The 22,944-nt window shown below is 37.6% G+C and overlaps 2 protein-coding genes across 2 annotated transcripts in view; one reads left to right on the plus strand and one right to left on the minus strand.

Annotated features, from left to right (window-relative positions):
* LOC134800823 (phosphoinositide 3-kinase regulatory subunit 4) overlaps positions 1–16,771 on the plus strand; it is a 54,614-nt gene extending 37,843 nt beyond the window's left edge. Inside the window, exons 22-31 of the mRNA XM_063773380.1 lie at positions 696–771; positions 2,752–2,847; positions 5,374–5,496; positions 6,372–6,482; positions 7,912–7,975; positions 8,460–8,550; positions 12,035–12,190; positions 12,843–13,006; positions 14,413–14,564; positions 16,073–16,771. Coding sequence (XP_063629450.1) covers positions 696–771; positions 2,752–2,847; positions 5,374–5,496; positions 6,372–6,482; positions 7,912–7,975; positions 8,460–8,550; positions 12,035–12,190; positions 12,843–13,006; positions 14,413–14,564; positions 16,073–16,280 — 1,241 coding nt within the window. The 3' untranslated portion in view covers positions 16,281–16,771. The remainder of the gene's footprint in view (positions 1–695; positions 772–2,751; positions 2,848–5,373; positions 5,497–6,371; positions 6,483–7,911; positions 7,976–8,459; positions 8,551–12,034; positions 12,191–12,842; positions 13,007–14,412; positions 14,565–16,072) is intronic.
* A 4,988-nt stretch (positions 16,772–21,759) lies between these two features.
* LOC134800812 (CCAAT/enhancer-binding protein gamma-like) lies at positions 21,760–22,932 on the minus strand. The gene is made up of 3 exons (XM_063773368.1): positions 22,806–22,932; positions 22,494–22,687; positions 21,760–22,032 (listed from the first exon to the last, which is right to left on the minus strand). Exons 2-3 carry the CDS (start codon positions 22,611–22,613, stop codon positions 21,799–21,801), a joined length of 354 nt encoding a protein of 117 aa, XP_063629438.1. The 5' UTR covers positions 22,614–22,687; positions 22,806–22,932; the 3' UTR covers positions 21,760–21,798.
* Positions 22,933–22,944: the final 12 nt, after the last annotated feature.

The following is a 22,944-nucleotide window of genomic DNA, read 5'->3' on the forward strand; positions in this document are numbered from 1 at the left end:
AAGAAAATTTTATTATTTTTGCGCTACCGCTCACGGTTTAGGATATACAGCCCTATATAAGATTTCTGCATGATTAAATAATCAACTTGGCCTGCAACCCTTCGTTTCCCGGCCTCTATAGTAATGTACTATTCCTGTGGGTTCACTGGTATATATTTCCATACCTGTCGTTATATTTTGCCCCCTGGCTAAAATCCTATATCTGACTGTTACTGAGATACATAGCGAAAGTGCTGAGCCAATATAATTGAAATGTACCGTTTTCAACCAAAAGTTGTCGGTTGTCCATAAGAGGCTAGTTTCATTAAGCTTCAGTTTGAAATCAGCCTTGTCGACAACTGTCAATGTGTTACTTTTTAGTTGAAAATATCACAACTATGTAATTATAAATGGGCCTTTAAAAATCGGTACATCGACACACAGTAAAAAAAAACAACAAATATTCTTCGAAACCTTGAAAATTTAAATACTATTACAGTTTAATTATTTTCCATCGTATTTTTACGGAATTGTATGAACGTGTCTTGCTATTTCAGTCAGTCTAGGTACAAAAGGTACTGAGGTTGACTGAAGTAGCATGACAAATACGAACGTTTCCGAGAAAGTACGATGAAAAACAATTATGCACTACATCTGTACTTATCGACTTTTTTTAAATTTAATGTTTTATTTTAATATGTTGCTGTTGAACACAGATAGCATGGCGCCGTGTCGCGTCGAACTGAGGAATTTGACGGCGCGGATGCAACAGAAATTTCTCAAGTCATTAAGGTAAAAAATAACAATCAATTTTAACTCTTTGATCACCACGGTCGGCCATAGCTGACAAAGTACATTTTTTTTTATTTATAAATTTATGTTAATACATTCTGATAACGTTTAGTCATAGACTAGGATCCTCTAGACGGAGTTTAGAGCAATTATTTCATAAACCAATGCTGCCAAAAATACGGGGGTGCGGGGGGCGAGGTGAGCGAGGTCCCGTGCCGTGATTGGTCTGTTCAAAGACACGGACGTCACACAAAGACACTTTCGACTCGAAAATGGAGTAAAACTACCGTATACGTGGCAGAGGGGGTAGAGCTACTATGCTCAGTCTGGGAATGTCTTGTCTGTAGGTTTAGTATTGTGTGTTGTATATTATAGTCTGTATGTATAAACTCTATTGTACAAAACACAAATTTATGGCACAGGATAGGCAGTACAAAGGCGAACTGATCCCTTTAAGGGATTTCTTCCAGTTAACCTTAGTCGCGGCGGTCAAAAGGTTAAGATGGGATAGGGAAAATGGCTAAAACGGAACGCTCGCAGTTTCGTTCCACTTTTGACCATGGATATTTGTTGTAGATAGTTCACTGCTAATTTGTGGTTGACAAGTAGTTGTAATCTATTTCATTTTCTACTTTAGCACAAACAAAATAAAGTCGATATTCCTAATACGCTGTGCAATCGTTTGATGATCATAATGGTTGATTAGGCTATTTGAATACTAGTCAAATCAGTTTCTTTTTTCGAACTGTCCATACGATTTGCCGGTATGGAATTTATATGAAATACTTGCAAATGATGTCAGGGCCAAGTTTATGTCATTTCTTTACGATTTATAATATAGAAATGGTGTCTAAATATAACTTTTGTCTACGTTTCTCTTTTCCGAATACTCAAACCGCCTTCACATTCAGTGCCGAAAACCTGACTGTCGGGTATTTTATGATTTCGTTCCCAGGCCGGGCGACCCGATAGTCGGGATCGTGGTACTGCTTTATATGACGAAATTGTTGTGGCCTGGCGCGGACGTCTTGTTTGGCTGGGCGGCAATGAATGTGTTAAAAGTGGTTGAGATTTAATTTGTGTAGGTTGCGCTGTATATAATAACTAGCTTTTGCCCGCGACTTCGTCTGCGTGGAATTATAGTTCGTTTTTTTTAGCATTAGAAATAAGGTAAACAATCTTGATGTGTCTTTTAATTGAAAAATACATTTTAAAAATAATTTACGGCAAATATGTAACAATTATGAATCTAATACGATCTTTTATATTCTTCTGCTTTCATAAGTAATAGTTACTGGTTTTTAAAAAGCGTTTTTCAATTAAAAGACATGTCAAGATCGCTTACCTTGTTTCAAGTTCTTTCTAATGCTAAAAAAAACGAACTTTAGTGACAGCAGCTAAAGTAGGTATAGCGCCTGGATAATGCTAATAGCAATCATTAAATTCGCGCATTGCTTACTTCAATTATTAGGTAATGCATTAACTCTTTCAATTCCACCCCCCTTTGCACTCTCTTCAGGGATGATTTCCGACATAAAAACTATCCTATGTCCTTCCCAGGGACTCAAACTATCTCTATACCAAATTTCAACTAAATAGGTTCAGCGGCTTAAGCGTGAAGAGGTAACAGACAGACAGACATTAGTACAGATAATTATTAGTATGGATGTTGGCTGGTAGATTTAACTTTTAAATGATTATTTTGAATGATAAATATTTAATACATTAATTTTTAATCGATTTTGTTTGATTTTGTTTGATATTTTCCAGTTAGTATTTTCCTTGCGTTGGTGTGGTGAAAAAAGTTGTGTTTCACTGGGTAACAATCTTTGTTTAACCCTCGCACCAGTTGAAACCCTCGCAACGCTCACGATTCCACTTCTCGAACCACGAGTGAAGAGAGAGCTTAGATAATGTTGGAATATTTCGCTTGCAACAACTTTTCTCCCTGGTAAAACAAATAATGATTGTTGTTTGCAGGTCCAATGATGACAGCATGGACAATTGTGACGAGGTCCGACCCCCGTCCTCGTGGCGGCCCGGAAACCAGCTGTTGGCGTACTTGCACGAGCACAAGTCAGTTTAACTACTCTTTACCAACTTTGACGTGATAACGTCTTATAAATCGATGACCACCGGTAGCATGCACGAAAAAGTGTCACGTTGTGGACAGATCTCCATGGTAACGTTGTGGACAGATAAACTGACAAACAGAAATCTCCATGGTAACGTTACGGCAAAAGTATGCAATTTTTCATCAATGTTTTCTTATGACGTTATCACGCAAAATTATCGTCCGTAAACCGACTTTACAGACAACCATATTTCTTTTTTAGGACTATAGGGAGCGTGGGTGAACTGTAGGGGGCAGCACAGGAGCCTCTTGTTTATTGGCCCAGTGTAAATACATTTCTATCGATTGGGACTTGCTTATATAGATGAGTCTAGGTTCAATAATCAATATCAGAATAGATTACAATTAACTTTTCACCTCAGCACCTCGAACAAGGGTACTTTGCTTCTTAAAAACAGTGAGCAAAATGCGATTTTGCTCACTGAGTGAGACAAAATGACATTCAAGTGACCTTTATAGTCAAATGTAATTTCAACATGCGGGGTCTAATACAAGTTCGAAATACTTGGGTTCTATTATCTCTGTCCCTTTCACACTGTTAGCAAAACGAAACAGACAAAAAAAAGTGTGTCAGTTGATGTTCGTTATTTCCATATTATTTAACTGAAATTAATTATTACGTTTTGATTTTGTTTTCGATTGCGGTAAATAAACTTAATGGTTTGTATATCTTAAGAAAACATGAATGCAGGTATTAAGTGATGAAGAAGGATTACATTTTTCAAGTTGTCTAATAGGTATGTTCTCACTGCTCAGGTGAAAAATTTTGTGTACTACACGAGATCAAATCTTTTGAGTCCCTTACTAAGCTCAAGATTCTAAATTAGATTCTTTCGCTTATTATTATAGAATCTTTCGCTTGCACGGGACTCAAAATAAGCACTCGAAGAAATATCAAACTTTGATCTCTTGTTGTACAAATAACTATTCCCCCTTTAATCTTTTTAAATATTGATCATAGCGAAGAAGTGTACAATCTTTTTGTAGAAAATTTATACATAGGAATTATACTTAGGATGTAGATTATTTATACATAGGAACATTTTTTGCCATATTCACGAAAAATTAATAAAAAAAGCGGCCAAGTGCGAGTCATACTCGCCCACCGAGGGTTCCGTACTTTTTAGTATTTGTTGTTATAGCGGCAACAGGAATACATCATCTGTGAAGATTTCAACTGCCTAGCTATCACGGTTCATGAGATACAGCCTGGTGACAGACGGACGGACGGACGGACGGACGGACAGCGGAGTCTTAGTAATAGGGTCCCGTTTTTACCCTTTGGGTACGGAACCCTAAAAAGGGACGGGTAGATAAAACCTGATAGTTGAATGGTGAGTGCAATTTTGAACTTTCTTGTAATACGAAATAAAGTTGATTAAAAGGAAAAGATAAACTCACATTATTTATTGTTATACCGTTCCTTTTTTTTTATTATTTTTTCGTAAATATGGCAAAAAATGTTCCTAATTATAAATAATCTACATAGAATTTTCTATAAAAAAGACTGTACTTCTTCGCTATGATCAATACTTAAAAAGATTATAGGGGGAAAGTTAATTATAATAATATCTGGGAGACCGAGCTTTGCTCGTAAAACATAAAAACTCAAAAATGCGCGATTTCCCAGAGATAAAGGGGCCCACTGATTAACAGTCCGCCGGACGGTATCGGCCTGTCAGTTGTTCGGAACTGTCAAAACTAACTGACGGGCCGATACCGTCCGGCGGACTGTTAATCAGTGGGCCCCTTAAGACCTAGCTAGATCGATCTTTCGCTCCCGAAAACCCCCATATAGCAAATTTCATCGAAATCGTTAGAGCCGTTTCCGAGATCCCCGGAATATATATACATATAAATAAATAAATATACAAGAATTGCTCGTTTAAGGGTATAAGATAAATTCTGATATTATTGATTATAATTAACTTAACTGTTGTCTTCTACACCGTGTTTTTATTGAATTCCGTTAACTTCGGGGTATAGTTAAGTACGTTTATAAGAACTAAATGGCATAGTTAATTTTCAAAAAAAATTTTTTTTGTTTTTTTTTTTGTTTTTTTTTTTTTGTTTAAAAAGTAATTAAATGTAGCATATAGCGTTGTTGTAACACGGGCATTACATTTAACTCAACCAAACAATTGAAATCTGTGACATATCAATGTCATTTCGTACATCAATCGACCGAGATTGTACTTAAGTTTAGTAGCAAATGTATGAACTCATTCTAAACACTAATCAATATGTAAGCCGGCCCTAAGGCAAGTGTACACGCTTGTAGAGGTATTATAGGAAAAAAATAAATTATGGATTATCTCCGAAATGGACTTAATTAGAACATCGGTGTCTTTGAGAAACTTACTTGATTTAAGCTCAGGAATGCACCCTTGAAATTAACGGAAATAAAAAAAAAAACACGGTGTATGTCTTATCCCGTGCTTATCCCTCACGTTTTGTTCACAACACAGGGCTCGCGTGACCCAGCTGGTGACGTTGCCGGCCCAAAAGAACCTCTTCGGCTCATGTTCTGACGATGGAACCGTGAGACTATGGGATGCTAACCGTCTCGCTCAGCACGCGTATGTCAATAAGTAAGTAATTATCTTGACCTTAGAAACAGAATATGTAATAGTACTACCGTACAGAAAGGACACTTCCTCTAAACCCGAAGTTTGACAGCGATTCAGGGTCGAATCATGATAACCCTTTCTAACTAATGGCAGTATCCCTTTGGGCTGCTTAGGGTTGTCAAAATTCAAGTCATTATCTTATCTGTGGTCGTGCACGCAAAGGGACTTCAAATTGTGTTAACCTTAATAATTGCTCGGAGCAATGTTGAGCCGAACGGAGCTGAGTTTGCCCGAAGTCAGGAATGTCTCCCCACTGCCTTAGACTAGCGACCCGCCCCGGCTTCGCACGGGTTACACAAAACCTTAACAAATTATACACCTAAACCTTCCGCAAGAATCATTCTATTGAAAGGTCAAAACCGCATGGAAAACCGTTCAGTAGTTTTTAAGTTTATCGCGAACATACAGACAGCCGCGGCGGGGGACTTTGTTCTATAAGATATATACATAAACACGATGATTTTTAATCGGTGATCAGGAACCAATTTTTCTAATTCAGTCAGCGATGGCGATCACATTTAACTATGAAACCAACCGCGAAATCGCGAAAAAAAAATTAACTCTCTCATAGAAAATATCAACATCGGACCAACCCAAATGTATGAAACAGGCAAATTTTTTTTTGTTATTTCGAGGTTGGTCCCATAGTTAAATGTGATCGCCATCGATGACTGAATTAGAAAAATCGGTTCCTGATCACCGATTACATTTCTTGGTGTATAGTAGTGCGACACACAAATTAAAACATTAAATAAGTAAAATAAAAATTGTTCCCTAAGTTTTATAAATATAACCGCTTATAAAGTATATTTTTTATGATTTTCATTTGCTATCAGATCAAAAGCGATGTACAATCGAGGCGCCGGCCCAGTGATCTCAATGGCGGCCTGCGAAGGCGGACAATCATTCGTCGCCGCCACCCAGGAGGGCTCCATATTTGTACTTAGGTTTGTTTACTAAATATAAATGCATAATTAATGTCATTACATACCTTTATTTCCGACGTTTCAGCCGGGTAGCACTAGCTGTGCTCACGGAAGACTGACGTCCCAGCAAAATTTTAATGACTTTAATGGGGTTGGCCGGTGGAAGTTTTTAGCAGATGGCGCCATCATAGCTTGCCCCGTCAATCCCTAGAATTGTGTCAAATTTTTGTTTTTTTAATACTCTGGATGCCAGCTCTTTAAGCCAAATCTCATAGAAAAAGGGGCAAGCTATGATGGCGCCATCTAGGCAAACCTTTGACAGTTGCCAACCCCATTATGTGTACTCTTGCGGAGTTTAAAGTCTTTCTTTCTTCCTCGCGTTATCCCGGCATTTTGCCACGGCTCATGGGAGCCTGGGGTCCGCTTGACAACTAACCCCGAGAATTGGCGTAGGCACTAGTTTTTACGAAAGCGACTGCCATCTGACCTTCGAACCCAGAGAGTAAACTGGACCTTGTTGGGATCAGTCCGGTTTTAAAGTGTTAAATGTAAATGATTAAGAGTACATGTAATTCATGATTATGAATATCCGTGATTAGCAACTGAGAAACAGTAGTAGTCCAGTTTTACCAGTCAGTACTTACCCTTACAGAAGCCAGTTTCAAAGAGAATAGAGTGTATAGAGACGGATTGTCAACGTCGAGCCATCTTTCGACCGAACATAAAACTGTTAGAACACCATTTGAGTTTGATCCTTATTCTTTCACAGATAAGTATGTGTTAACTTATTAAATATTAATATTAACGCCATCTACTCGAGAGTAGGCTGAAGGTTAAAACATATCAGTGAAAGAATAATGATTAAAGTCAATTGGCGTTCTAACAGTTTTAATCGTCTTTCGAAAGATGGCAGTAAATGTACTGTAGCTACATAATTTACCATGACAGTAACTCTCTATTTCAAATTCTCTTTGCCAGTTTTAACGTCAGTACTTTTTGTAACGAAACTGATTGAAATAGCAAGACACGTTCGTACGTTCCCGTGAAGATACTATGGAAAATAATTAGGAACTACATCTGTAGTCCGGTTTGACCTGTCACCTACGTATCATAAGGACCCTGGCTGATTTTTCTACTCTAGCCTCCTAAGGCCCAAGGTCCTACCTAGAATACTTATTCAGTTCAAGGAAATATAATCATATTCGATTGGGAACAGAGTTGCTTTTGCTATGTTTCGTTCTATTTTTGAACAACGCAAAATATCAAATTTTCGTACGTAAAGTTTCGTCGCAAAATTTCGTACAGTGTAGGTTCATATTTCAGTGGCAAATTTTGCATTTTTCATTTGTATGGCTGGGCCTTAGGTGGCATTCGGCACAACTGAGCTTGAACCCAAAATACCACCTAAAACGTACGTAATATTAAGTTTTTAACGTGTCTTTTATTACAGACCAGACTCCGGCTCGTCGCGTATGACACTGTCGCAGTGCCGGCAGCTGGAGATGGGCGCAGAGGTACCTATTTTCATTATATTGTTTATTTTTGTTCGGAAAGTCCCGGAACACGGTTACTCCGCGTTCGAGCGCCAAAATACCTGACCCCGTAGACAACATGCCAATAGCTAATGCTCCGTAGCGAACGAAACGCAACTGTCACTGTCACACTAATGTGAAAGAGTGATAGGCCCCGTGCATGAACTATAAGGGGCAGTGTCGTTTATACTTCCGATGTAGCTCACAAGATGGCAGAACCTACTATGCACAAGGAAACGTACCGACGGGAACGGTAGATGGTAGCACTTGCTTTGGCAATGTACAATATTGTACATGTGCATATATGTTTCCGATTCAGGCCTCAAGATGGCAGATCCTCCAACGCGCACGGTCCCTACAAAGCGATTTGATAGCAAACCGCAAGGGATTGTCACCTTGGTTAGGCCGCCTGGTCAGAAATGCGTGTCTTTTATCGTTCGTTTAAAAATTTCCTATTGTATTGTAGGGCGGGTGCTGCTGCGTGACGTGTGCTGGCGGCGTCGTGGCGTACTGCACGCTCTATGCCACCGTCGTCGGCTGGGACCTGAGAGCTCCAGGTAATAATAGTACATTATTGTCGAGGCTCGGAAGTAGCTACTTGAAGGCTGAGGATTCGTATTAAACGGACGACCTTGGGAGTCCGTTTAATTGAATCCGAAGCCAGCAAGTAGCCTTCCAGCCGAGTCATATATAGTGCTTTTCTCAAAAATGGTGCAAAAAATATAAATATAATATAAATATTTTACAAAAGCAACGTTCTTACGTATATTTTTTCACAGAAAAAAGTAGAAAAAATTAAAAAAATTAGCTTAGCCGCCTTTTTATTTTTTTAATTCAAAAATAGAAGTGTATTTTTCTGCCGAAAATACGCCAACCTATTTGAGACAGCTAAATAGTCGCGGTACCAACATTATATTTATAAGTACTTATCATCTGTTTGGCTGTTTAATGGGCCTGTGCCTTCATTTGATATGGCCATTACAACTTTTATAAAAGTTTGGAACTCGACAAATAATGGAATTTGTATGCAACATTGCAGTCCCAAAATCGAGACTACATTGTTTTTAACTTTTTAATTTTTGACTGACCATAAACTATGCGCCTCGCGACCAATTTTTTTAAGCGGCAAAGTCGACTTTGCCGTCCATTTTTGAGTAAAATATATTACAGGCCGAATCTACTATCTTTTATAGCAACATTATTCCTTGGATCACTCCAAGGTTTTAAAACGACACGAGATGCGAATTACCTTTTCGTACGTGTATCGTACAACGTTTTACAATACATATGGCCCTTTAAATTTTTAACGTAGTGACGTAATGTGCTCATTATAGCACAGGGTGTCGCAATGGTGCACCAGATGTATGTAAAGTCAATTATTCAACTAGGAGAACGGTGCTTGATTAAGTCGAATTTTAATTTTATATAATATTTTAAGAGCCTGTGTAAAAATTTCGCCAAGTTTTATTCAGGAACTAGGGGTTTCAAATTCAAAACCAATACAATTGTTTTTGAGTCTGACTCTTACTGAGATTATTATTACCTAACAATAGTAGGGTCATACGTAATAACCGATATAATGTTAATTCTAAACATAATCTCTTAAAACAATATGTTGAATGCGAAGTTAGAGACGGCGAGATTGACCAATACTCAATAAAGTGTAACTTCGTAAAAGGTGTTGTGTTACAATTTGGTGCCGTGACCAGGGTATCTCTTCAAAAATCCTGGTTTAGATTGTTTTTTTTATTTATTTATTGAGAAACAAACAGTCTTAAAATAAACATACTGAGCAACTTGGCTAATATAATGTAGTAAATAAAGGTAGTGGACCCCGCAGTAATTCCTCAGCCAGAAAAAACTTTACAGTATGATAAAGTATCAATAAATAATAAGTATTGTATAAATATCCAAAGAATAATAATAATAGAATTAAAGTAAATACCTAAAGTCTCAAATCGTTAATATCTTTTTACAGAAAAATGCTCCGTTCAAACTTTCTTCACCGGACATATTCATGTAACGTATTGCAACAATATATGAAATATCCAAAAAAATATCCCAGCAGAAATACCAATATTAATAAAATATAATTTTTTGGTGTGTCTTGGACCGGAAAATTGCTCAGTCTAATTTTTTCACTGGAATGCCAGCTTATTGCCGTTTTATACCTACAAAATGAAAATCCAAAAAAATTACCATGTAACTATACTATTTTCAGAAATTGCCTTTTTACTCGCTGTGGAAAATTTCTCTATCCATTTTATTTATTGAATTAAGTTCACAGTTTTCTTTCCATTCATCTATAAAAACATCCAAAAAAATAACGAGCGCATTAAAAACGAAACATAACGGGAACAGTGTGTAGGGAGCGGAGTACAAGCGGGGTGCGTGAGCGGTACCGGCCGCCGCCCGCGCGCGCGCCGCGCCTCGCCCTATACTACCCGGCGGTGGCGGCTTGCTGCTTTTCTATACTAAAAAACGTAATTCAAGATCAAAAAAACTTACAATGTTGCCACTGCTGCAATATTTTTTTTGTAAAATATACTTGGTCAAGCAAATCTTGTCAGTAGAAAAAGGCGGCAAATTTAAAAAAATGTAGCGAAGGATTATCGTCCCATAGTTGATGATCCCAAAAATCACTAAATGTAGTGTAAAGAATCACACACTAGTGACAACGACAACTCTTATGGCTCCTCTACAGCTCTACACGATGGGCCAGCGCCGGCCACTCCAAGGGACGCATTTAAGCGTTAGAGGGAGCAAGTGATATTGCTATCTCATTCTACCGCATGGCTGCGTCCCTTGGAGTGGCCGGCGCTGGCCCAACGTGTAGAGGAGCCATTAAGTGCAGGCTGCGGGTCACGCGGTCGGGTCGTACTAGAAGCACAAGGACGCTAATCTGCACTAAACTGCTAAAGCACACGTCACGTCACGTCACGTCACTACGTGCACTTCAACTCTTTTGTGGTGCGCGTGCCGCGACCGCTGCAGGAGACCATCGAGTGCGCCGACTTCTGGCCGAAAGGTGTCGTGTTTCGGAGGTTCCGGGGCAAACTGCCGAATCCGACACAAGAACAGCCGATTCAACGGAGCCACGCCGTTTTGTCGCATAAATAGTGTTTAGTTTTTAAGTTTATAAAATATATATGTATGTTAGTCGGTAAGGTATTTATAATATGGGCCTTGTTGCCTGACTTAAATTTTAAATAAATAAATAAATAAAGGAAGACGGTACATTATTGCGTAACCGCGGGATGGATTTATCTTCGCTTCCAAAATTTCGGTGTCCTGGATGATATTTCTTTTGGATATTTTGGATTTAAGTGTATACGTGACTACTCAGTATATATTTAAAAAGAAATCAGGCTGAGAAATTTTCCACTCTCAGTTTTTAATAGTTCTAAAATACATAAATTTGGGTATGCATTTTTTTTGGATTTTCTTACCCTCTACGCTAAATTATATTCTAAGATCATATAAGAAGAAAAAATTGACAGAGCAATTTTCCGATGAAAATGAGCACCAAAAAAAGGAATTATCATAAAAAAATATTCTCATGTTTGACAAAAGTTTTTGATTTTTTTCTAGTATCACATGCTGATACAAATAACTTATTTGGTAAAATAATTTTGGACGGAGGAATTACTCGGTTCAATATATAAACAGATTTGTATTTTTACGTATAAAAACCTAACTTAGGAGTGTTTTTTTTTTTTGGATATTTCATATGTTAGTTTCGGCTCATACTATACAATAACCAAGCAAAATTTCATCGACTGAGGAATTAATGCATGGGTCTCCATACAACATCGTGCTTCGTTTACTCCACTAAATAGCTATAAATTGATTTCGTTATAGACCTTTCTTCTTTCTTCTCGATCTTGAAATAGGTCGTTTTACTATTTGCTCATGACTCATGACTAACCAGGATAACTTTATTATCTAAATAAAAAAATAAAACAGATAACTCATTATACATGGTTCCCTCTGGTTAACCAGTTCTGTACGATCTACCATTTACATCAATGTTATTTGTAGGCAACGCATGGAAGCTTCAAGGCGACCTCAAACAGGGCGTGTACACGTGCATGTACACGCGAGGCGGGTACCTGTGTGCGGGTACCTCCAGCGGTGCTATATGCGTGTGGGACCTGCGCTTCCAGCTCCCTATTACTTCTGTGCGACATCCTAATTGTAAGTATAACCAGGCGTGGCTCACTCCGCGAATTCGTCGCTTTGCTACAGGTAGCTAAAAGTACATCCGTTCCACCCCAATTTTGGGGAAAGCCATAAGCCGCGCGTGGCGCTGTCGCTACCTAACGGCCATATCTGTGCTGATCGTAACAGACGCGTTTTGTTAGAGAGTGAGTCTTCTGTACCTAGTACTATTATTTATTCTGTGGTATAACATTGTTCACTGATATTTTCATTAAATCAATCATTATTTTTGATAAGACATCACGTGTATTTATTTACACAATAATATCTGGGAGACGGAAAACATATACAAACTCAAAAGTGTGCGTTTTCCCAGAGTTAAGACCTAGCTAGATCGATTTTTCGCTCCGAAAACCCCTATATAGCAAATTTCATCGAAATCGTTAGAGCCGTTTCCGAGATCCCCGAAATATATAAATACGTACCTATACGTACACCCAAGGCCAAAAGTATGGAAACAAGTTTATACTTTGATAGAAAAGTTTGATTTTATATTCATAGTTGGTCAAATTTGGTCTTTGAACTACAATTACAGCGAGTCCGTTTTAAAAGGACGCCATTTTAAACTTTTTACTCACAGGCTCGATCGTGTTAATAATGTTATTCAATAATTGAACGTCTGTAACAGCGGAGCGCGTCCGCCGCATAGTGGGGTTCGGCGGTGGACAGTCCTCGCTGGTGTGGGCGCTCGGAGCCCGCGACGCGGCGGCGTGGTGCCTGGAGAGCACGCAGCGCACGCACGCGCTGTGGCCCGCCGCCGCCGGGCCCGTGCCGCTCGACTACCAGGCGCCGGTGGGTACATGACTCAGAGTGAAGTAGCGAGCTGTCATAATTGCGAGTATTACTGCAATGTTCTGCCGCCAGAGTGCAGCACTAATTTGTTTAGTAAACCATAGAGTAACTTATACACACTAGGCCTTAAACAGTTTTTTGACAAGTTTTCACTATTATGACATTGATGCACCAAGGCGGTTTGTTAGTTTGTTACCAGGTGGTCGAAATTTCTTTATCTGCCTCTCTATCGATCGAATTAGCAAGATTGATAGAGAGGCAGAAACCGAACTTTCGATTGTCGTGTTTCACGGTAGGTCATGTGATTGACCTAGTGACGCATGATGTGTCAATGAGGTTTGTTTACTGTATGTGCTAATAGTGACGCCTACGCAGAGCTTTGCCTAATATTCCATATTGGTGCCGTGACCAGGATTTCGCTAGAAAGCCCCAACGGCTTTTAACAGGCTCCTAGCTGAGTCGATAGTGATCCTGCCTACAAAGCAGGAGGCCCCAGTTTCGAATCCCGGTAAGGAAATTTAATTTTGTGTTTATCACGAATATTTGCTTCTGAGTTATGTATGTTATATATGTCTAAGATTACATTTATGTCTATCTAAGATTATATTTATCTAGGTATATGTAAGTATGTATATCCTCGCCTAGTAGCCATAATACAAGCTTTGCTTAGTTTGGGGCTAGGTCGATTTGTGTATGAATGTGAAATATCAAAAAACCGGGCAAGTGCGAGTCGGACTCGCGCACGAAGGGTTCCGTACCATAATGCAAAAAAAAAAAAACAAAAAACAAGCAAAAAAAAACGGTCACCCATCCAAATACTGACCACTCCCGACGTTGCTTAACTTTGGTCAAAAATCACGTTTGTTGTATGGGAGCCCCATTTAAATCTTTATTTTATTCTGTTTTTAGTATTTGTTGTTATAGCGGCAACAGAAATACATCATCTGTGAAAATTTCAACTGTCTAGCTATCACGGTTCGAGAGATACAGCCTGGTGACAGACGGACGGACGGACGGACGGACGGACGGACGGACAGCGAAGTCTTAGTAATAGGGTCCCGTTTTACCCTTTGGGTACGGAACCCTAAAAAGATGCCTCATGTGGCTCTATTACTTGGTACCAGAGGGTATATGACTATTACACAGAGACAACAGGGTTGGGCGTTATTATACTTCAATGATGAACGAATACTCAGTAAAGTGTGATTTCGTTAATAAGTAGGTTGTTACAATTTGGTGCCGTGACCAGGATTGTGCTTCTATGATGCCCCATGACATGACATGACTACCTTAGACAGAGACAGCTTGCTACTGGGGGCTCCAGGAGCACGAGACGCGTACATAACTTTTCTCATTCACATCCACTATCCCCTTTCTCTCTTCTAATATGTTTTGAATGTCTTTAGGCATCCAACTACCTAAGCTGCGGTGTAGCGGGCGCCACAGACGGGCAGCCGTGGCTCGTGACTGGTGGTTCAGACCAGCGGCTGAGATATTGGAGCCTCTCGCGCGCTGAGGATTCCACAGCGTTGGCTCCGCCGGCACAACACCAACACAGGTACTTGAATCTAGGAAGATAAGAACTGTTGGGTAAACAGTGAGATATAGCCGGTCAAGTAAGTTTGTTAGTAGAAAATGTCGCGAAATTCAAATTTTCTATGGGATGATAATGACGAATTTATTTAAAGGACCATGGGCAGAAATGTCCCCACCCACCAACAGAAATGAAACATGTCTCATTTAATAGATCTTAGCAACCTGATGATTTTTTACTATGACGAGGATCGCCATATGTATGGGGTTTTCTTGGAAAACCGTGTTTTGTTTTTACATATTTTTTGCTCATTTCATTGAAAGTTTTTGTTTTTTTATTATACTAGTTGATTGATAAACAAGCATGCGGGGCTGCGTGATGGTAAACAGTCACCGCAGCCTATAGACGGATGTAACAACTCATGGTTATCACGTAATACGCGTTACCGACCATGTGACGTAAAGATCTTATGCCACAATACCCAGTAATTGCACTGCCATGTCTCACCCTTCAAACCGGAACACCGCCATGAAAACATAACTGCTTAGGGACAGAAAAAAACCCCATACATAGGGCGATTCTCGTCATAGTAAAAAATCATCACTTTGCCAAGATCTATTAAATGAGACATGTTTCATTTCTGTTGGTGGGCGGGGACAGTGCCCATACAAATTTGCCCATGGTCCTTTACCGCTCTTTTCTACTGACGGAAATGGCTTGACAGAGTATACATCCCAATATAACCAATAATGACGCTATTTAAAACTTTTTAATCGCTAGCCCAATCGTTTTTAGGCCAGTCTCTTTACTAGTTACAGTTCTGCTAGAGTTGCTAGACAGTGAGATTTCTGTATATACCTATAGTTTGTCAAAGGACTGTCGCATTTCAATCATAGACAGAGAGAATCATACTATCTCTGTCTTACACTAGTACTAGCACCCATAAGAAAAGGATGAGTATAGTTTTCCTGGTTGTTACTGACTGACAAATTGGTTTGACTAACTATAGTATCTCTGTGCCATTAATAAAAAAGCAAAATGCAATGCTCTTAGATACAAGCCAATGTGTTGTCTATTTTAAAAAGACAGAATTTCACACTGGGTATATCAGCACTATTAGCACACCCCTAACGCATATGTGACGTGTGCTCGTGTTACTCCAGTAACAACAAATCAAATACGTTGGCACATTCGAATTTAAAAACTACAAATCGGCCAAGAGCGAGTCGGATTCGCGCACAAAGGGTTCCGTACCATTACGCAAAAAACGACAAAAATATCACGTTTGTTGTATGGAAGCCCCACTTAAATATTTATTCAATTCTGTTTTTACTGTTTTTAGTATTTGTTGTTATAGCGGCAACAGAAATACATCATCTGTGAAAATTTCAACTGCCTAGTGCCTAGCTATCAGCCTATCACGGTTCATGAGATAGGTACGGCCTGGTGATAGACAGACGGACAGACACGGACAGCGGAGTCCTAGTAATAGGGTCCCGTTTTTACCCTAAAAATGTCACTTGTATTTCCAGGAGCCGCATAATAGATGGCACCACCGTCATCCAAGAATACTGCAAGTCGCAGCCGCCAGTGTCGGTGATGGACGACAACGTGTACCGCAGCGTGGAGTCGCGCTCGTTCCAGCACGCGGCGCCGCTCACGGACCTCGCCGTCGTGGAGGGACACAAACCGTACCTGGTCAGCGCGGCCGCGGACGGAGTTATTAATGTGTGGAAGTGAGCGCCATCTAGCGGAATTACGACGAGTTAGCATGACCAATGACATATGTAACTTCGTATAAGATGAATAAAGTCTAAGGAAAAAACGTGCCTCGGAAATCAAGAAAAAGTCATTCTCGGATAGATGGCGCACACACCTTTAGCCTATGCTCGGCTAGATGGCGTGACGACACCGTTTCATATTTAACAATTTTAACACATAGATATCAGTGAATGAACATGGGTCAAAATGATATAAAAATATTAAAATTATTTATCCATGTATATATCCATTTTTTTGATAATTTTATACGTTTTCATTTTGAGTTTTAGTCGTGTGTCGATAGATGGCAGTAAATTTACTGTGACAACAAAATTTACTATGACAGGACCCCTCTATACTATCTATTCTCTTTGGTATGACTTTAAGGTTACGATACTTTTTAAATATGGAATTTAGCGCTAAAACTTATAACATGTATAAAATACTGGGTGTTAACAATTTAATAAGGATTTATTTCTTTCATTAGAACTTTTCCTTACTGTAATACTTTTTTTCAAAAATGTTAAGACCGTCAATATGTTGCAATAGGCCTGATGACAAATTTTGAAATCCCTTTTATTATTGTCGGTACACTTGTATTGGTTCCGAAAAACACAATATTTCAGCTATACTCATAAGATTTAACATAGATAATTGCATTTTATTATAGCTAGTTTAAACATCGCGCGAAAACGCCTCGCATGCCATTTGTGACGTCATTATTTAGTTGGTGGTAGGGTGGTAGACATTGTTTACATACTTACAGTTACGAATTTCCCTTGAATCCGAATGATATTGTTAATTCAGCACCATATATTACGATTAGGGATGATAAATACATTACAACAATTTATCACAATAACTCATTTTACACAAAAACTCTCACACGGTTGCAGTTTAAGATGAATTATTTAGATACATGTAAATTTTGAGTGAAAATCACCGAGCGCCGGTTTTACTTTTTAATTTTTCATTTTTTCTAATTACGACAGCCAACAAGGCAATGATAGTTCCATTCAGCCAAATAATTAAAAGTTTGTTGTTGAAATATCGTATTATTTAGCATTTTATTTAAATAATAACAAATAGATATCTATTTTATATCGTGTAATAATATTTATTGTACGTAATAAATGTTTAGTGGCGAAATAATATTTTTTTTGCACCTTTCGAACTCTTTGGTGAGGACGTATAGATTTCGGTCAATGAGGTTGTCTATGTTGCTCTAAGAAATATGTTATGGATTGATGACGTCACTGTTTGGAACGCTTCTGATTGGCGTTTCAGTAATAATGGCCGATTGGAGAATTTTGCACTTTTATTTTATTGAATATCTTAATAATCCTTCAGTTTATACTGAGATTAGGCCATTTTTTAGAATCATATTAACATATATGTTTCTTTGAAACCATTATTTCCATGATTCTTTGTTACTTGCAACAGGCCTATTCATGCTAAAAGGGGATGTTGCGTCCGGGGAAAGAAGGAATACGGTGCGTAAAGCACCATACCCGAATGGGGTCTTCCAGAAATCATGTGATCGTACAATATCACGAATGATCACGATGGGGGAGGGGGGGTCAGAAAAGATATCACGTGTAATTTGTTTTTCAAAGCGGGAAAGCCAAAAACAACAATATTACTCAAAAATTTAATCAGATCAAATAATCCGCTCTACTTAATATGCCTATTTACCCAATAAAAACATTTATCGCACCAACTTTAAAACATTTATAATAAAAGCTCGCATCGGCGCCATGGCCTTGATTGCTTGGCATCTAAAGAAGATTCTAGAGTCTGTGCGGAAAGAAAAGAGTCAGAGAATATATTGGTTTCCATATATTTAACGACTTTTCTCTTTCCACTCAGACTCTATAAGTTATTTTTAGGATATAATTTTATTACAATTTCTGTTAGACGCTAATATGTGATACTTTGACTGTTGTAAATAGTTATGATTTTATATTGCTAATACTCAAAATGTATTCATGTACACTCCTATTACTAAAAGTTTCGCAAATATTATATTTCATAAATCCGTTTCATATGTATTAAGATTTTATTTTATTTATGTTAAGGTAGATAATTAAAAGGTGTAATATACCTATGTACATTAAAACGTTGAAAAGTTAATTTGCTTGTTTTGTTATAATATATAAAAACTAAGATGTTCCTCTTTTATTTAGTAATATCTGGGAGACCGAGCTATTCTCGGAAAACATATAAAGACTCAAAAATGCGCGTTTTCTCAGAGATAAGACGTAGATCGATTTATCGCCCCCGAAACCCCCCATTAGCAAATTTCATCGAAATCGTTAGAGCCGTTTTTGAGATCCGAAATATATATAAATAAACAACAATTGCTCGTTTAAAGGTATTAGATAGTCTAATAGATATGTACACTGCAGAAGTATTTAGGTACGAGTATTTACGTCAATAATGTAAATATTGCACCATATTATAAATTTGTGTACCAAAAATATAGTTCGTTTTCTTTAGCATTAAGGTATTTATAAGGTAAACAATCTTGATGTGTCTTTAATTGAAAAACACATTTAAAAAAATAAGTTACGGCAAATATGTAACAATAGGCCTGTTGCAAGTAACAAAGAATCATGGAAATAATGGTTTCAACGAAACATATATGTTAATATGATTCTAAAAAATGGCCCAATCTCAGTATAAACTGAAGGATTATTAATATATTCAATAAAATAAAAGTGCAAAATTCTCCAATCGGCCATTTTTACTGAAACGCCAATCAGAAACGTTCCAAACAGTGACGTCATCAATCCATAACATATTTCTTAGAGCAACATAGACAACCTCATTGACCGAAATCTATACGTGGGCACCAAAGAGTTCGAAAGGTGCAAAAAAAATGTTATTTCGCCACTAAACATTTATTACGTCCAAAAAATATTATTACACGATATAAAGTAGATATCTATTTGTTATTATTGAAATAAAATGCTAAATAATACGATATTTCAACAACAAACTTTTTTAATTATTTGGCTGAATGGAACTATCATTGCCATGTTGGCTGTCGTAACTAGAAAAAATGAAAAATTAAAAAGTAAAAGCGGCGTTCGGTGATTTTCACTCATAATTTACATGTATCTAAATAATTCATCTTAAACTGCAACCGTGTGAGAGTTTTTGTGTAAAATGAGTTATTGTGATAAATTTTTGTAATGTATTTATCATCCCTAATCGTAATATATGGTGCTGAATTAACAATATCATTCGGATTCAAGGGAAATTCGTAACTGTAAGTATGTAAACAATATCTACCACCCTACCACCAACTAAATGATGACGTCACAAATGGCATGAGAGGCGTTTTCGCGCGAAGTTCAAACTAGCTATAATAAAATGCAATTATCTATGTTAAATCTTATGAGTATAACTGAAATATAGTGTTTTTCGGAACTAATACAAGTGTACCGACGATATTAAAAGGGTTTTCAAAATTTGTCATCAGGCCTATTATGAATCTAATACGATCTTTTATATTCTTCTGCTTTCATAAGTAATAGTTATTGATTTTTATAAAGCGTTTTTCAATTAAAAGACATGTCAAGATCGCTTACCTTCTTACAAGTTCTTTCTAATGCTAAAAAAAACGAACTATAGGTACTATACTACACACGGTACTATAGGTACACACTACTTTAATGTATGGGCAATAAGGTCGTGTACACATATTTTTGCAACTTTGACTTACAGCTGTCTATCTACCTGTAACAATGAAGGGGACTTTTTATTTTTTATTTATTAGCAGAATGTTTTGCTCATTTAGCATTATTATTTGTATAATATTAATAATTAATAAATAAAACATAATATGAATTGGAGTGGTTTTTATTTTGTCATATCTTATTATAAAATCGCATATTATATCAAAAAATCTTATTTACAAAACATCTAGTCATCTAGATCTAGTGCATTGAAATTTACTGCATAATCATTCATCAATGTGGGTCTTAGGTACCTACGTAAGTACGTAGTATTTACTTTACATTAAAAAAAAAACAATTTTGTCAAACTCGGGCATGATTGCAGCAAAAATTCTACAACAACTAACACGCAAAAATATCTTTCCAATTCTCGTTGAAATGATATTTCATGATAGTAGTAAAAAAATTTGTACATGTACAAATTTTTTGACTACTATCATGAAATCTTTTGCAGTAATATATACATATATTTACCAAATAAATATATTTTGAACTTAAATACGATATGATCTTACATATGACATCTTACTGCAAAAGATCAGTTTAACTTTTCTAATTCTATCAAACATACATAATTATATCGAAATGTACTCTGTACGAAGTAAAACTATTCTTACAGACGTAGTCCATAATTGTTTTCCATCGTATTTTCTCGAAAACGATCGTATTTGTTATGTCACTTCAGTCAACCTCAGTACTTTGTACCGAGACTGCCTGAAATAGCAAGACACGTTCGTACGTTACCTTGAAAATACGAAGGAAATAAATTGTGCACTACATCTGAACTAAATTAACTTATCTGTGATGCCTAAAGCAGGGGTGCGAAACTCCTGACTTCGGCCAAACTCGGCTCCGCTCGGCTCAGCATTCCTCCGAGCAATTATTAGGGTTGACACAAATTGACGTCCCTTTGCGTGCACGACCACAGATAATGGCTTGAATTTTGACAACCATAAATAGCCGAAAGGGACAGTGCCATATATTAAAAAGGGGCAGCATGATTCGACCCTGAACCGCTGTCAAACTTCGGTTTTGTAGGAAGTTTCCTTTCTGTATGGTAGTACTATTATTTATTCTGTGCTTAAAGCATTAAAAATTCAGTTCTAGTAGAACCCTAACATAATTGTATAAAACTGAATTATAACAATTTCACACTAAGTCCTAATCCTTTAAAGCTGTCAATATGTCCAATTGTATACTAGCAGCTAAATAGTCATTATAAATTATATACATACTATTTTTTTTGACAAGTTTTCAATTGCATTGACTACGCGGGTCCACTGCAAATGAGATACCTCACAAGGAATCTTCGTGTAAAGCAGCTTAGGAGCATTCCATGAAGTTGTTACCCATTTGTCCCGTACTAACACGAATTTTCTGATGACTTGCAGGTATAAGAGTTTCCTTTTCTATGACAAATGGTCAAAAATATGCACAGAAAAATAATCGCCTGCTTTAAATGCCGAAAAAAAAGTCGCATCACAGGAAATAAAATGCGTTTGTACGGGACAGCCCGTGGAATGCTCCTTAGCTTGTGTCGGCTTGTCTTAAGCGATATTAAGTTCTGCTTAGCGCCTAAGAGCCACCCCACACTAGCCTTTCCTGAGCGTCGGCGTCTAGTTAACTCCATGGCTGCTACTCGACACAACACAACTGTGCAGCAACGCCAATTTCCATAGCATTGACTAGACGCCGATGTCCAAAGACGCTATAGTGTGGGGTGGACCTAAGTTCTATGTAAATTCCCCTTAAATCTACTTCTTTTCATCCGGTATATCCTCTAGAAGTTTCTCCAGATCAACACCCTCTAGTTTAGGGTTTGGTGCCTTGGTGGCCTGCGCCAGGAACAACTCTTTAAGGAACTGGAGCTCTTTCGTGAGGGTCTTGACTTTGTCTTCTAGCATCTGGTTCTCTGCCTTTAGTTTACTCACTCGGGTGAAAGTTTCTTGTGTCCGCTGCTTTGATTTGAATCTGCTCTTTTTTACTGCCTGTGGAAAAATACAGTTACCTATGTTAATTATCAAGTAAAGTTTGTTTTGAGATGTAAGAGTACACACATAAACTGCCAAAATGTTGAAATCAATTTTGACATGAAATGAACAAGTAATAAAAATCACCCTACCCTTTAATTTCTGTTATGTTGATAAATATGTGACTATGATTTGAATATGATTTTAGAGACACTTAAGCAAAATATATGTAAAAAAAGAAAAAATATATGAGGTTACCACTGGAAAATTGCACTTCAGTAGTAAATGGTATGTCATATAACAATTTTTTATTTGTGATGATAAGTAGGTTTATAAATAAATAAATAAATGTGCAGTATGCATATTGAAAGTGAATTTGTGTATGCGAACACATTCAAGCTGATGAAAACAAACTTACATTTCATGAGTCACAAACATTATTAGAGTTTGCACCATGTTTTATTGTGATAGACACTCACCTCGTTATTTCTGTCCCTGCGTTTCCTGTAGTCGTCACTCTCATCATCAGCGTCGCTGACGCCGCGTCTCCCTTTTGCAGGAGGCATCTCACAGCTGTCTTCAGAGACCTCAAATATCATTAAAACCGCTCACAGATCCACACGCCACGCTAGCATTAACGCGACTGGTCCCGGTTTCACGCTGGAGCAACAAACTGCAAAAGTTGACGCAATAATTTAGGAACAAACAATGACGCAATATTTATCTGAAATAATTATTGGTCAATAAACATATTACGAATTATTATTGCGTTGAGTATTTGTTAAACTTACCACGATTGAAAGGTAAGAATTTGTACTGATCTAGTCAAAATCTTGCATCTCAGTTTGATTTCACAACAAAAACAAAACTTATGCCCGTAAATAGATTGAGAGTGAAAACACAGACTAATAAGAGATACTACGAGTGAAA

The sequence above is a fragment of the Cydia splendana genome, chromosome 20 (genome assembly GCF_910591565.1).
Source record: "Cydia splendana chromosome 20, ilCydSple1.2, whole genome shotgun sequence".
Classification (NCBI taxonomy): domain Eukaryota; kingdom Metazoa; phylum Arthropoda; class Insecta; order Lepidoptera; family Tortricidae; genus Cydia; species Cydia splendana.